This window comes from Carcharodon carcharias, chromosome 16 (genome assembly GCF_017639515.1).
Source record: "Carcharodon carcharias isolate sCarCar2 chromosome 16, sCarCar2.pri, whole genome shotgun sequence".
Classification (NCBI taxonomy): Eukaryota; Metazoa; Chordata; class Chondrichthyes; order Lamniformes; family Lamnidae; genus Carcharodon; species Carcharodon carcharias.
The window spans coordinates 73,603,425-73,618,550 of record NC_054482.1 but is presented as its reverse complement, the minus strand read 5'-3'; the positions used below and the strand labels follow the sequence as shown (position 1 = coordinate 73,618,550).

Below are 15,126 nucleotides of genomic sequence, written 5' to 3'. Positions count from 1 at the left end.
GATTGAACTTGAGAGAGTGCAGAGGAGATTTACCAGGATATTGCCTGGGCTGGAGAGTTTTAGGTATGAGGAGAGATTGGTTAGACTGGGGTTATTTTCCCTGGAGCAGAGGAGATTGAGGTGTATAAAATTATGAGGGGCATATATAGGATTGATGGGAAGGAACTTTTCTCCTTGGTGGAGGGATCAATAATCATGGGGCATAGATTTAAGGTAAGGGTGAGGAGGTTTAGAGGGAATGTGAGGAAGAATTTTTTCACCCAGAGGTTGGTGGGAATCTGGAACTCACTGCCTGAAGGGGTGGTAGAGGCAAAAACCCTCATAACATTTAAGAAGTATTTGGATGTGCACTTATGATGTCATGGCATACAAGGCTCTGGGCCTAGTGCTGGAATATGGGATTAGGATAGTTAGGTACTTGTTTGACTGGCACAGACTTGATGGGCCGAAGGGCCTTTTTCTGTGCTGTAGACCTCTATGACTAGGATGGATTAATCCCCTTCCAACTCAAGACATATAACAGATAGTCTGGATGAGTTAGGAAACTCACTCTGTGAAGAATCTTGGGCTGGATTTTATGGGGAACAGTCATCCATGCCACTAGCCCCCACCACCACAGGGTTAAAATGTTGGTGGGGAGTCACTGAGGGGAAGAATGGCCACCCTGCTGTCATTTAATGGTCAATTGGCTGTTAATAGACTGGTGGTGAATTTCCATCCCTCAAGGACAGGAAGTTCCATCTCAGAGAGCTGCCAGCCAATCAGATGGCTGGCAGCTCTGTGATCCCAGCACTGCTAGGCAGGAGCAGTGGCCACTTCTGGGATTACAGGCAGTCCCCACTGGAGTTCATCGCTGGGCCCGGACTCCAAGGCAAGAGGGAAAGATTTCACTGGGTTCAGGTTGGCAGGCCTCGGCGAGGAGTGTGAGAGGGGTGGGGTGCCAGGATGGAGGGTAAAGGGGGAAGTGTGATTTTGAGTGGGGTGCTTCCGATGGGTACAGGGAACCTGCAAAGGAGGTTCTCCCCACTTTCCTGAAACCAGCCTGTGCCACTAAAGCTGACAGGCTTCCTACATCGCGTGGGTCTCCCCTTGCCATAGTAGGGGTGGTATGAGGCCCTTAAGTGGTCAATAATTGGACATTTGAGAGCCTTAATTGGACCAAGGGTGGGCAGGCCATCCGATTCTCCCAAAAGCCCCTCAATAAAATTTCGAACAGGTTGGGGTGGGCGAGTAGGGAGCAAGAAGGTCATGTGCTGAATTTTACGAGCCCCCACCTTCAACCTCGCCAGTGGGGAGTGTAAAATCCAGCCCAATAGTGAATATTAGAGGGGAGGATTTTACTGGACCCAGGAGGCAGGATCGGTAGGGGGCCAATAAAATTAAGGGGAGTCAGGTCAAAATGGTCCCCCCATGAGGTCCTGCCATCAGGGCATCTTACCAACAGTGTGTCTGGTTTCTGACAGGCTTTCTTCCATAAGCAAGTGGATTTGAATATTAAGATGGCCCATTAATGGCCACCGGCTGAATCAACCCCTTGCCGAGTGGGGAGGCAGCCTCCTAATGGCAACCTGGGGGAGAGGGATGATGCTGGGTGGGGCAAGTATTTCCTCATTCAAAGATGATGCTGCAGGCAGGGAAGGCAGTCCCTGCAGTTCCATCAATTGGGTCAGAGGGGTTTCCCTCCATCAATATCTTTTTTAAAAAGTTCTTAAAATGTTGCTTCACTCTTCTACATGGGAACACCACCACCTGGAAGTTCCCCTCTAAGCCAGTCACCATCCTGACTTGGAAATATATCACCATTCCTTCACTGTCACTGTGTCAAAATCCTGGAACTCTCTCCCTAACAACACTGTGGGTAAACTACACCGTGCGGTTCAAGAAGGCAACTGACCACCACCTTCTTAAGGACAATTAGGGATGGGCAATAAATGCTGGCCTAGCCAGCAATGCCCACAACCTGTTAGTGAATTAAAAAAGAAATCTTGTATAGGTTCCAGGGCCCAGGCCACTGTTCCTAGTGGCGCTGTTGAGTTCCCAGAAGGAAAAATACAGTAAAAATTGGGTAATAAGAATACTGTTCTGAACTGATCTTGTATACCTTAAAATGGAACACCATAAAAACTGGGAAATAAGAGTACTGGTCCGAACTGATTCTTCTTTCTGGGCTGCTGGCCCTCTGATTGGGATGGCAGCTCTAGGGAGCAGGAGATCATCCTGCACAGGACAGTAAACCCGTTTTATTCATGAGTTGCCACCGGTAAAATTGAGGTGGAAGTTCTGCCACCCTTCTGAGCATGTTTGAGACCCTGCTTTGCGCCTGACTTTGGGTCCCCGACTTGAAAGCTAAATTCTGCCAAGAATTTCTACAAATACACACACATCAGTGCACGGATTCACTGAACCATCAGGCTGTCTTGCAATAATGTTAATTGTCCACTTAAGATTACACATTTTAAGAATGTTCTCTGATGCCACACTAAAAACAAATCTTTTCACCACCACAATATAGTCATAATTTTGCGGCCATTAAATTTCAGTTAGAAACTTGCACCACCATCCCTTATACTGTAATAATGATGCTTCTATTGTAAATGAGACTAATACTTAAGTGCACGCTTTCACTCTTGAGCAGTACATCAAATTTATTATTGTACTATTCTGTTTACTATGTGACTGTTATCACAATAGAAATGCATATATCAAGGTAAGAATTGCTGATTTCATTTATGGAAAATAAACCAAACGATTCAGTTTAAATAAAAATAAATGGCTTATGCTATTGTATAAACTTTTCATAGGAAGATCTCATATATTCAGGGATAATGGAGACTGTCACTTTCCTTGTGGGCCTGGTTCTGGTCCCATTCCCACAAAGGAAAATTTTAGGCTTTACCTGAAGGGCCTCTTCTGTCTTCAGATGAGCTGCAAAACTACTTCTGCCCAGTGGGAAGTAACCATCTAAATGTTAACTGTCCATGCCCAGTTTCTATTGGGTGGATCGTACCCAGGTCCCCATGCCAGTTGAGAATAAATCAGATATATGAAAAAGATATAGCCTTACACATAAAAATGAAGTAAGAGAAAGTATGTACAATATATTGTCCAAGAATTTCTGGAGTAGGGCATTTTGTGGTGAATGGTTTGAGTTGGATTTTTCCTTACCCTTTAGTTCCACCTAATTTTGTGCTGCAACTTGCTGGAAGTGCAAATTGATAGTGACTTGGTGAGGTCAACAGGGCATTTGAGACCTTGGACAGTTTATCTCCTTAACTAATGAAATTTAAGGATTTGCATGTTTATTAAAGTTCTGAAGTACTAGCTCAAACAGATGATTGTTTAAACAAAGTTTATTAAAATATCACCAAACAACATGCAAGAAAATGTATAGTTCTAAGATTTTTGCCTAGGGAACATAACACTTAGACATATGAATGAAGACAAGCTCTTGCCAAGAGTTTAGGTTGCTTTTTAATTCATGAAATTCAAGAACCAAAGGCAAATGCAGCAAACACATGAAAGCTATATAATTCATCGCAATTCTCAACAAATCAAACTTGATGATCTGCCTCTCTGCTGATCACACGTTTCTTGTTTTATTAGCCTGTTGCGAGCCCACATATTCTCAATCACGACATTCACATTTAGTAGAGCACTTTCTAATTTGTGCTTTCTTTGTTTCCTTTCAGTTCTGTCAGTTATTTGTATTCCCTAATGCATTTTTCTCTAGGAAGGATTTAATTCCTTTATAATTTCCCCAGTTTAACTTTCACCTTTGTTATATGCTTCACATGGCATGTTCAGAACAATTATCATTAACTGATATTGGCTTCAAAGTGGAAAGGCATTGGAAACATAAATTACTCCATTAACAAGGCCCTTATGCTGTGAAATAGCAGGTCTAACTTTCTTGAGAGAGATTAATTTGTTTTCACAGTGCAAATCCAACAATTTCATGGGGAGGGTGGCAAGTTTGCGAGGCTAATGGTGGAGCAGTTTATGGTAATTTGCAATTCAAGACATATCTCTTTTTTGCCAGATTGTTTTTTTTTCTACACTAACAAAGGAATGCACTGAATGCACTCTGTTACTCTGTTATTTTTGCAGCAAATACATACAGGCCAGGATTTTATGGCCCCGCCATGGCATGTCTCCCCCGGGGGATGCATCGAGCCATTTAAATCTCTTTTCAGTTTGGTGGGACTGTAATTATCCCGCCTGATAAGGGCGGGGGTGGGGGGGAGGGGCATAAAATCCTAGCCACAACGTAGACATATAAAAAGAAAAAAAGGTGCAGAGAAAAGACAGTCTCTGTGGGGCATACAGAGAATTGGAAACAGAAAATAGCATGAAAGAAAAAAACTGCATTTATGCAGTGCCTTTGTTGTCATTGGGACATTTCAAAGCACTTCACAGCCAACAAATTACATTTTGATTTGCAGTCAATTTTCACAGAGCAGTGATCCATAGACAGCAATAAGAAAAAGTTATTTAATTTGTTTTTGATGGTGTTGATGAGGGATAATACTAGCCTGGATCTCAGAGGAACATCTTATTGGAAGACTTTTGACAATGGTACAATCCCTGAGTACTTAACTAATTTGTTGGCCAGATTATGTGATTATCAGAATGAGGCTTCAATACTCATCTTGGATTCAGAAGTGAGAGTACAACCATTCAGCCAAGCGGAGAGAGGCAATTAAAGACTTTAACAAAAGGAGAAAGGTAATTTGTCAAATGTGAAAAAAAGGGATGTATTTTTCTCTAGGGTTGGTAATTCTGTCCTCCACCCCAATTTGGCAGTGAACCTGACCCATTTTCCTGTCACATCTAACTAAAGTGCAGCTCTGGCTACAAAAGAGATTCCTGCTATACAGAGGGTGCTTGCGACTGTTGGGTATTAAAATCCAGTGGTGCTGCAGCAGGGCATTCACTACAGTGTCATTAGAAAGAGGAGCTACTGCAAAAAAGGGAAGAAGCACCCTGAAGAAATTTTTTAAATATAAAATTAAAGCTTGTGATGAGCAACAAGACCTCAAAAAAGAGATAGAGAGCCTGAAGAAACAGAAAGGTACGCATGACCAAGCCCTCTCCGTTTTGCTAAAAGTAGGCTTTCTGTTGCCACTCCAGGATGTATTGCTATACCTCTCCAACGTTTCTCAGGCAATTCTCCCCCCACCATCACTTACCTGAGCTGGGATGGTCAAGAAACAGATTGCTGGGATCCCTGCTGGCAAGTGGGAAGAGAAGACCCAGTGGCAATCAGAAGAGTGATGATTTAGTGACAGGCATTTTCCACCATGATATTACCCAATACAGGTAGTATAGCAGAGGAAAATTTATCCTGTAGAAATGACAATTCAAGTATCTAAGGAATACAATAGAGAGAAGGAGGAGTGCAGTGGCAGACAAATAGAGGGATTGAGAGACAGAATAAATTAGAAATAGGTGAGTCAGCTAAATGTGAGAAACATTTCTTGTTTTTATGTCAGTAAGCAATGCCACAACTTTTCTACGGTTATATAATACATTAATTGTTGCATGGCATAATATCATTAATTTCATATCATTATGAAACATATATCATGACTTACTGTAAGCAATGCCTCGGGGCCCTGCTAATTAGTTATAAATGCATTAAGTGCAAAATAATAAAAACAAGGGACAAACGAAGGGAGAAGAGAGGAAAATGGGAAGACAGGGCAAGTAGAAATAAACTTTTATTATTTTGTTTAAAATTGCTTTAAATGTTTACTCATGGAGGCTAGGATTAATAATACAGTAATAAAGTTACTCCTGGGATTTCAATAGCTTCATTGTTTCTGTGTCAGATTGTGTGCTGAAAACTTAAAAAAAATGTTCAGTCTAGAGAGTCTGGAATTCCTAGGAGTCCCTAGCAGTTTAAGGGTTAAATACATTTAGAATGCAAATTGTGGAGTAGACATCAGGGATGAGGTTTCTCTTTTAATGCTGAATGGTTTTTTCTCCATAATTAACAGCCACAAATAAAGTTATGGGAACATGGTGTTTTGAAATATGTGATTCCTGAGAATGTGATTTTGATAAAAGAAAGACTTGCATTTATATAGCACCTTTCTCAACCTCAGGATGTCCCAAAGTGCTTTAAAGCCGATTAAGTACTTCTGAAATGAGTAATGTAGTAAACATGGCATCCAATTTTCATACAACAGTGATAATGATAACCTGCTTTAGTATTGTTGGTTAAGGTATGAATATTGGCCAGGACATCAGAGATAGCTGTAGCATAGGCTCTTTTATTTCCATCTGAGAAAGCAGACAGGACCTCAATTTAATGTCTCACCTGAAAGACAGCACACCTTTGACAGTGCACACTTTCTTGATAGTGCTTTGAAGTGTCAGCTGAGATCTTATGTTCAAGGGCAGAATTTTATATTCCTTTGCTGGTGGGTTTATAGGCAGGAGGTGGCCGTAAAATTTTTCGAATGGCCTTCCCACCAGGCTCCAGCTCGCCTCAACCTCTGCAATTTTATGCTGGGATGGGCAAGGCCTAGGCCAGCCTGTCCACCCTGGCCCAATTGAGGCCCTGAAGTGGCCAATTATTGACCACTTAAGGGCTGTTTCCCATCCAGCCTCAATTTTCAGGTTGGCAGGAGGTGTTCTGGGGCAGGGGGTAAGCCCAAAAAGCAACCCTGTTCAGGTCTTTGGCAGGAAGTGGGGTGGGGGGAGGGTGGGTGGTGGATGGTGGTACCACCATCAGCAGCCTCTTTGTAACATCAGGCAAACCTCACCCCCCCAAAAAAAAATTGTGTGGCCCCTACAGGTGCTTTTTCCCTTTTTGGCTTCTCCACCAACTGCCCCACCACCCTTTGCCCACCTGCAGGGGCTCACCTCCCACCCTGCCCTGAGACCCCCACACTTATCTGATCCTTGACTCCAGGGACTTAGGCACTGGGGGCAGCTTGCCGTCCCAGTCCTGTCTACTGCAGCTTTGGCACTGCAGGGAATAGCTTGGCCAGCAGCTCTCTGAGGTGGGACTTGCTCCCGAGTGAGGGACAGAAGTCCCGCTTCCAGCTAAATAACACTTGTTGGAGCGTTAAATGGCTGCGGGGCAGGCTGTATCAGCGGGAATGTATTCACCGTTGACTCCTCGGATGGTGGGAAGAGAAACCCCGCCATCTTAAAATTCCTGATCCAAGTCCCTGAACTGCTTAACTTTCTGACTCAAAGGCAAGATTGCTACCACTGTGCCATGGCTAATTGATGACTGGTCATTAATGAAGGAGAAAAAGAGGTTTTCTTTTGTTAAAAGAGGAATTTCACCCTCTAGCTAATCTTTGTGCTGGGCACTGGGATCAATAACACACATATACAATAGCTCAATTTGTCTAATTTTTGAGAAAATAGAAACATTAGTAAACACTTTATTTTTTATACCTTAGAGAAAAATGAAATTAATAAATTATTTTATATTTTGTCTTCACTGTCATTGATAAAGGCTAAGAGTAAAACGTAACTCTAGTACCACTTAATATGACAACTTCAGTGATTCGTATTTTGTGACCTACCACTGCATATTTAGTCCTTGGATTCAGTTTCAGGCTCACAAAGTCGATATATGACTGCACCACTTTTGCTATGTCGTGGGAAGACCAGTTTTTGATCCTTCACACAAGAATTTTCCTCTATGGCATGGACTTGTGGAGGACTACAATCAGTCGGTCTCTTTGGAATGAAAACAAAAGTATCACAGTTGTCTTGTAAAGAAATATTATTTAGAGCACAATATGTTGATTCTTCAGCACATGAACAAGAGCTGTCTGTGGATTGACTACTTGTATCACAGTCACAGTTGAACACATCACACTGCAGAACGTCTTGGGAAGAAGTTTCAGAGCAGCATTCATTTATGCAGTCATTCCGAGTTGGTAAGTCACCTATTTGGATTTTTTCTCTGTGCGCTGTAGATTTAAGTTTATCAATGCTTACTAAATAATAGTGCTTTCTGTCCAGTAGGTCTTCATTTGCCATAGGGCTAGGTGTCTCCCATCCTTTGACTGCTAAATTGCAGTCAGTGGCATTTTCAAAATCATCTCCTTCTTTTAAAATCCTAGTTTTTGTTGAATCAGACTGGGAACTTGGTGGTAAATTTCTAATTGGCATGCTATCGCTGTCAGATGATGGCATGCTGTCAACAAAATGTTTACATTGACAAACACAATGGAAGTCAGCTTGACTGTTCCCTACACCACAGCTTTCAGATATAGATTGAATCATCTCTTCATTGGGCTCTTGATTTGTACAATCAGATCTGACGTCCTCTGAGGGTCCAGTTCCATCAGCTAAACAAAAAAAAATGTAATTTACTTCTTAAAAAATAAGTTACTGCTTTGTTCTGTTTATTTCCAACAGCCTTTTTTATATACTTGAGTGAAACAAAGTAAATAAAGTTAGTGACTGAAAGTTAGTTACTTTTTGCCAGCTGGGGTCTGATTTTGTTAAAATTTCGTTCTGGGCTAGGATTTTTGCTCTCAAGGTGGGTGTGTTGAGCCAAGATATCTCCCGGCTCGCTACACCCACCTCAGGAAAAAGTTCCCCAAATGGTGGGATCTTCGTTCCAGAGGGTGGGTGTAGGATGGAGTCAGGCCCACCAACCCTGGTCGCCGATTGGAAGCAGACACAGTACCTGGCAATAAATGGCCCGCCTCTGTTCTCTGGAACTTTGTCCCAGTTGTTTTGTTTAACATTACCCTCACCCTCAATGCCGATTGATGCCAACTCATGCCAACCCATGCCTTCACCCATCCCCATGGCCTCTATGTCAACTTAGTACCAATTCATGAACCCCCACATGGCCCCTTCCTTATAACCTCTGTGCCAACTTAATGCCAACTCATGTCCTCCACCCATGCCCTTGGCCTATATGACAACTTGCCCAGTATCCACCATGGGTCGACCACAGGAGCCATGACAAGATTAAATGCATTTCTAAGTATCTATTACAGGCTTATCAATAGTATAAAAAAACTCCATTCACGAAAGCCCATTCAATACATTTAAATCCTTTATAAAAACAAACATTTGTATTCATAACTGTAGTGGCTACAAGAGCAGGTCAGAGGCTGGGAATTTTGTGGCAAGTAACGCACCTCCTGACTCCCCAAAGCCGGTCCACCATCTATAAAGCACAAGTCAGGAATGTGATGGAATACTCTCCACTTGCCTGGATGAATGCAGCCCCAACAACACTCAAGAAGCTTGACATTATCCAGGACAATGCAGACTGCTTGATTGTTCCCCCAATCACCACCTTAAACGTTCACTCCCTTCACCATCAACGCACAGTGGCAGCAATGTATCATCTACAAGATGTACTACAGCAACCCGCCAAGACTCCTTTGACAACACCTTCCAAACCTGTGACCTCTGCCACCTAGAAGGACATGGGCAACAGATGTATGGGAACACCACCTGCAAGTTCCCTTCCAAGCCACACACTATCCTGACTGGGAACTATATTGCTGTTCCTTCACTGCCACTGAGTGAAAATCCTGGGACTCCCTTCCTAACAGCACTGTGAGTATACACCACATGGACTGCAGCAGTTCAAGAAGGCGGCTCACCACCACTTCCTCAGGGCAGTTAGGAATGGGAAATAAATCCTGGCCTATAGCGACACCTACACCCTTGTGCAAATAAATTTTTAAAAACATCAAAGACAGTTTTTCTGCACTTTCTCCAATGCCTTCACATCTTTCCTAAAGCATAACGCCCATAACTGGCACCATACTCCAGCTGAGGGCAAAGTAGTGTCTTCAACATAACCTCTTTGCTAATGTACTCTATGCCCCTATTAATAAAGCCAAGGATACTGTGTGCTTTATTAACGGTGCTCTTAAGCTGTCCTGCCACCTTGAATGAAAATGTGAAGGCTTTGGAGAGAGTGCGGAAAAGATTTACGAGAATGGCTCCAGGAATGAGGAACTTCAGTTATGAAGGTAGATTGCAGGTGTTGGGACTGTTTTCGTCGAAGAGAAGGCTGAGAGGAAATTCAATAGAGATATTCAAAATCATGAGAGGTCTGGGCAGAGTAGATAGGGAGAAACTGTTCCCATTCATGAAAGGATTGAGAATGAAAGAACACAGATTTAAAGTAATTGGCAAAAACCAAATGAGAAAATACATTTTCACACAGCAAGTGGTTAGGCTCTGGAATGCACTGTCTGAGAGTGTGGTGGAGGCAGGTTCAAATGGAACATCCAAAAGGGAATTAGACTGTTATCTGAAAGGAAAGAATGTGCAAAGTTGCAGGGCGAAGGCAGGAGAATGGCACTCGGTGAATTGCTCATTTGGAGAGCTGGTGCAGACATGATAAGCTGAATGGCCTCCTTCTGTGCTGTAACAATTCTATCATTTAATAACCCATTTGAGCTGTCAATCAAACTGTGAACTCACAGCCCTCCACTGTGATAATGATAGGTTGTAGAAAGCAGTCAAGTATTCATAATGTTATAATTATAGCGCTAAGGATTATGTCAACAAATAGCTATTGAAACCGATAGAACAGTTTTTTCAACTCTCTGATACAGGTGTGCAGTTTTTTTTTCAATTTTTAAAGGGCCAGAGACTTAAATAACTTGACAGCTTGACAGTTCTACATATCTTATCCACCCTTCAAGAGCATTTACATTTACTCTAAAAATTCGTAACTCACACACTGCATGATAAGGCCCTTGCTCCAGCAAAAGTGGGATCTATTTGAACTCAGCACTGATATCAAATGACCTTGCTGAGTTCGGGTTTTCTTCATGTCTGAATCATATCCCGCCTCCAATCCACCCCAACCCCAATGGCTAAAATAGTTTCTGCTGGATGTGGGGGTGTGATTTCCAGATCTGTGGTCCTTCAGGTATTTTCGATACACTGCAGAGTTTCCATGACTGCACAAAAATCCAGGCCCGGTGTCAGTATGAAGCACTCTCAGGCACACTGAGGACTTGGGTGTAATATTGTAAAAGACAGGCAGAGTGCAAATACATGCAGTAAAATTGCTTACTGAAGGTCATGATAATTTATTGCAGAGCTCAGTTAAAATCTTAAAATCATAAACATACAGAAGGTCATTTGGCCCAAGTGTTTGTGCTAGCTTTATGATATAGCATCTAAAACTCAACTCTGTTTTAATCTATCCCTTTCGGCCTTATCTTCCTCTGCTTCAAGAGTTTAACATACGAACATACAAACATACAAACTAGGAGCAGGAGTAGGCCACTCAGCCCTTCAAACCTGCTCCGCCATTCAATAAGACCATGGCTGATCTGACTGTAACCTCCCACCTACCCGCAATAACCTTTTACCCCCTTGTTAATCCAGAATCTATCTAGCTCTGCTTTTAAAATATTCAAAGATGCTGCTTTCACTGCCTTTTGAGGAACAGAGTTCTAAAGACTCATGACCCTCTGAGAGAAAAAAATTCTCTTCATCTGTCTTAAATGAGCGACCCCTTATTTTTGAACCATGACCCTCTAGTTCTAGATTCTCCCACAAGTGGAAACATCCTCTCCACATCCACCCTGCTATGTCCCCTCAGGATCTTAAAGGTTTCAATCAAGACGCTTTTGACTCTTCTAAACTCCAGTGGGTACAAGCCCAACCTGTCCAACCTATCCTCATAAGATAACGCGCCCATTCCTGATATTAGCCTAGTAAACCTTCTCTGAACTGCTTCTAAAGCATTTGCATCGTTCCTTAAATAAGGAGAACAATACTGTACACAGTACTCCAGATGTGGTCTCACCAGTGCCCTGTACAACTGAAGCATAACCTCCATTTTTGGATTCAATTCCCCTTGCAATAAACGGTAACATTCTATTAGCTTTCCTAATTACTTGCTATACCTACTTCTGTGATTCATGCACTAGATCCCTCTGAATCTGAGTTCTGCAATCCCTCACCATTTAGATTATATGCTTCCTTTTTAATTTTTCCTGCCAAGATCAACAATTTCACACTTGCCCAGATTATACTTCATTTTCCAGGTATATGCCCACTCATTTAACCTATCTATGCCATTTTGCAGGCTCCTTACGTTCTCTTCACAACTTACTTTCCTACCTATCTTTGTGTCATCAGCAAATTTAGCAATCATACTATACGTTCCTTCATCCAAGTCAAACAATCATACTATCTGTCCCTTCATCCAAGTCATTGACATAAATTGTAAAAAGCTGAGGCCCCAGCACTGATTCCTATAGCATAACATTTGTTACATCCTGCCAACCAAAAGAAGACCCATTTATAGCTACTCTCTGTTTCCTGTTGGCTAGCCAATCTTCTATCCATGCCAATATATTACACCCTACACCATGAGCTTTTATTTGATGTGGCTCCTTATCAAATGCCTTCTGGATATCTAAGTACAATACCTTTATACACAGCACATGTGACTCCCCCAAAAAACTCCAATAAATTGGTTAAACATAATTTCCTTTCAGAAAGCCATTTTGACTCTGCCTGATTGCCTTAAACTTTTCTAAGTGCCCTGCTATAACATCTTTAATAATAGCTTCTAACACTTTTCCTATGACAGATGTTAAGCTAACTGCCCTCTAGTTTCCTGCTTTCTGTCTCCTTCCCTTTTTGAATAAAGGAGTTACATTTGCTATTTTCCAATCTAATGGAACCTTCCCTGAAATTTTGGAAAATTAAAACCAATGCATCAGCTATTTCACTAGCCACTTCTTTCAAGATCCTAGGATGAAATCCATCAGGACCCAAGGATTTGTCAGTCCGCAGTCCAACAATTTGCTCAATACCACTTCTCTGGTGATTGTAATTTTCCTGAGTTCCTCCCTCCCTTCCATTTGCTGATTTACAGCTATTTCTGGGATGTTATGCATATCATCTATCATGAAAAATACCTGTTCAATTCATCTGCCATCTCCCTACTTTCCATTAATTCCCCAAACTCACTTTCTATAGGACCAATGCTCACTTTGTTAACACTTTTCTTATTTAAATATCTATAGAAACTCTTACTATCCGTCTTTATATTTCCAGCTAGCTTTCTCTCATACTCTAATTTTTCCCTCCTTATTCATCTTTTTGTCGTTCTTTGATGTTCTTTATATTCTGTCTAATCTTCTTACCTGGCAACCAACTTTGTGCAATTATATGCTTTTTCTTTAAGTCTGATACTGTCTTTAACTTTTTTAGTTAACCATGGATGGTGGATTGTCCCCTTGGGAGTTTTCTTTCTCATTGCAGTGTATCTATTCTGTGTATTCTGAAATATCCATTTAAATATCTGCCACTGCATCTCTATTGACCTATCCCTTAACCTAATTTGCCAGTTCACTTTAGCTAGCTCTGCTTTCATGGCCTCATAATTGCCTTTATTTAAGTTTACTAGTCCTGGACTCACTCTTCTCTCCCGCAAAGTGAATGTAAAATTCAATCATATTATGATCACTGCTACTTGAGGATGCCTTCACTATGAGGTTATCAATTAATGCCATCTTGTTGCATAGTATCAGGTCTAGCACAGCATGCTCTCTAATTGGCTCCAGAACATGGTGCCAAGAGTCTATCCCGAAAACATTTTATGAATTTCTCATCTAGGCTACCGTTCCCATCTGATTTTTCCAGTCCATGGCCAGAATTTTTCCCTCATTGGGCGGGCTTGGCGGGAGTGGGCAGGGCCGGTTGGGAAGCCAACTGCCGCCCACGATTAGCTCCGCTCCACGATTTCACGTGGGCAGGCCAATTAAGGCCCGACCTGCGTGGATCGCGAGTGGCAGCACTGAGCACTACTTGTGCGGCTGGAGGCAGTTTGTGCATGTGCGCGAAAGACCGCTTCAATCTCCTTGAGACTAATAACAACAATGAAAATTTAATGAAACATCTTCCCTCATGTGACCGTGTCACATGAGATGGGACATGTTTTTAAATTCAAATTAAAGTTTTAATGTAATTTGTATTAGCTTTAGGAAGCCTCATCCCGCTTGTGGATGAGGTTTCCTAAAAAATGTAAAGGCCGCTTGGCCTTTTCACCTGCCCACCAACTGTTAGGTTGGACAGGCAGTGTAAATTTCGAGTTAATTAGCTTGTTAATGGCCTTAACTGGTCTTTCAATTATCAGCGGGCACACAGCCAACTCCAGCGCATGCCCACCGAACGAAATATCTTGCAAGAGTGTGATGACGTCAGGACGTATGCCCGACGTCATCACGTCATCGACGTCATGTTATGTTCAGGCATGTCGGGCGTGCGCCCGCACACCGACGGTAAAATTCTGGCCTATATGTAGATTAAAATTCCCTAAAATTATTGCTGTACTTTTCTGACAGGCTCTCCATTATTGCTTCCTTTGTACTCCGCTTTATCGTATAATTATAATTAAGGGGCTCATACGTTACTCCCACAAGTGACTTTTTGCTTTCATTGCTTCTCATCTGTTCTGAGCTTCATTCTTAGCATTTCCAGGCTTCATTTCAAGACTCATTGGTGTCTATGAGGCCCCTGGTGAATTTTGACCATGTGGATCCTTCCAGGTATCATACAGCCTTCTGTAACGCTGGTAATGGGGACTGTGCTCTCCGCTGATGGCACCTCCTCTGAGGAGGAAGAGAGAGGAAGAAGGAAGAGGAGGCCAGGTGTCCCAATGGAGCTTCCAGAGGAGCAACCTGTGGGAGGAGAGGTGCAGGCACAAGGCACACAGGACCAGCAGGAAGTCCAAGGTGGAAGGCGCCACAGAAGACGCCACTATCCTGCTGCCAGGGTTTGCATGAAGTGATGCAGCTACCACAATATGTCTGAGGTGCAATGCCAAAGGAGGCTCCACTTCTCTGGGGAAACAGTGACATCTATTTGTCACATGATCGAGGCCTGAGATTACCTCCAATTGTGTTGGTGGACACCCCATGCCAGTGGCTCTAAAGGGCTTAGCGGCCCTCAACTTCTATGCCTCCGGCTCTTTCCAGGCGTCAGTAGGGGATCTTTGTGGAGTGTCCCAAGCAGCTGTCCACAGTTGTGTCAAGCTGATGACAGAAGCTTTGTTCAGGCAGGTACTGACATTTATTCATTTCTGCATGGATGAGGCTAGCCAGGCTGAGTGAGCCAGAGGGTTTTCACCGATCACTGGGTTCA

General features: G+C 42.6%; 1 protein-coding gene across 1 annotated transcript in view; it reads right to left on the bottom strand.

Annotated features, from left to right (window-relative positions):
• Nucleotides 1–8,252: 8,252 nt before the first annotated feature.
• Nucleotides 8,253–15,126, bottom strand: part of LOC121288957 — an 80,905-nt gene continuing 74,031 nt past the window's right edge. The window contains exon 8 of the mRNA XM_041207822.1: nt 8,253–8,321. Coding sequence (XP_041063756.1) covers nt 8,253–8,321 — 69 coding nt within the window. The remainder of the gene's footprint in view (nt 8,322–15,126) is intronic.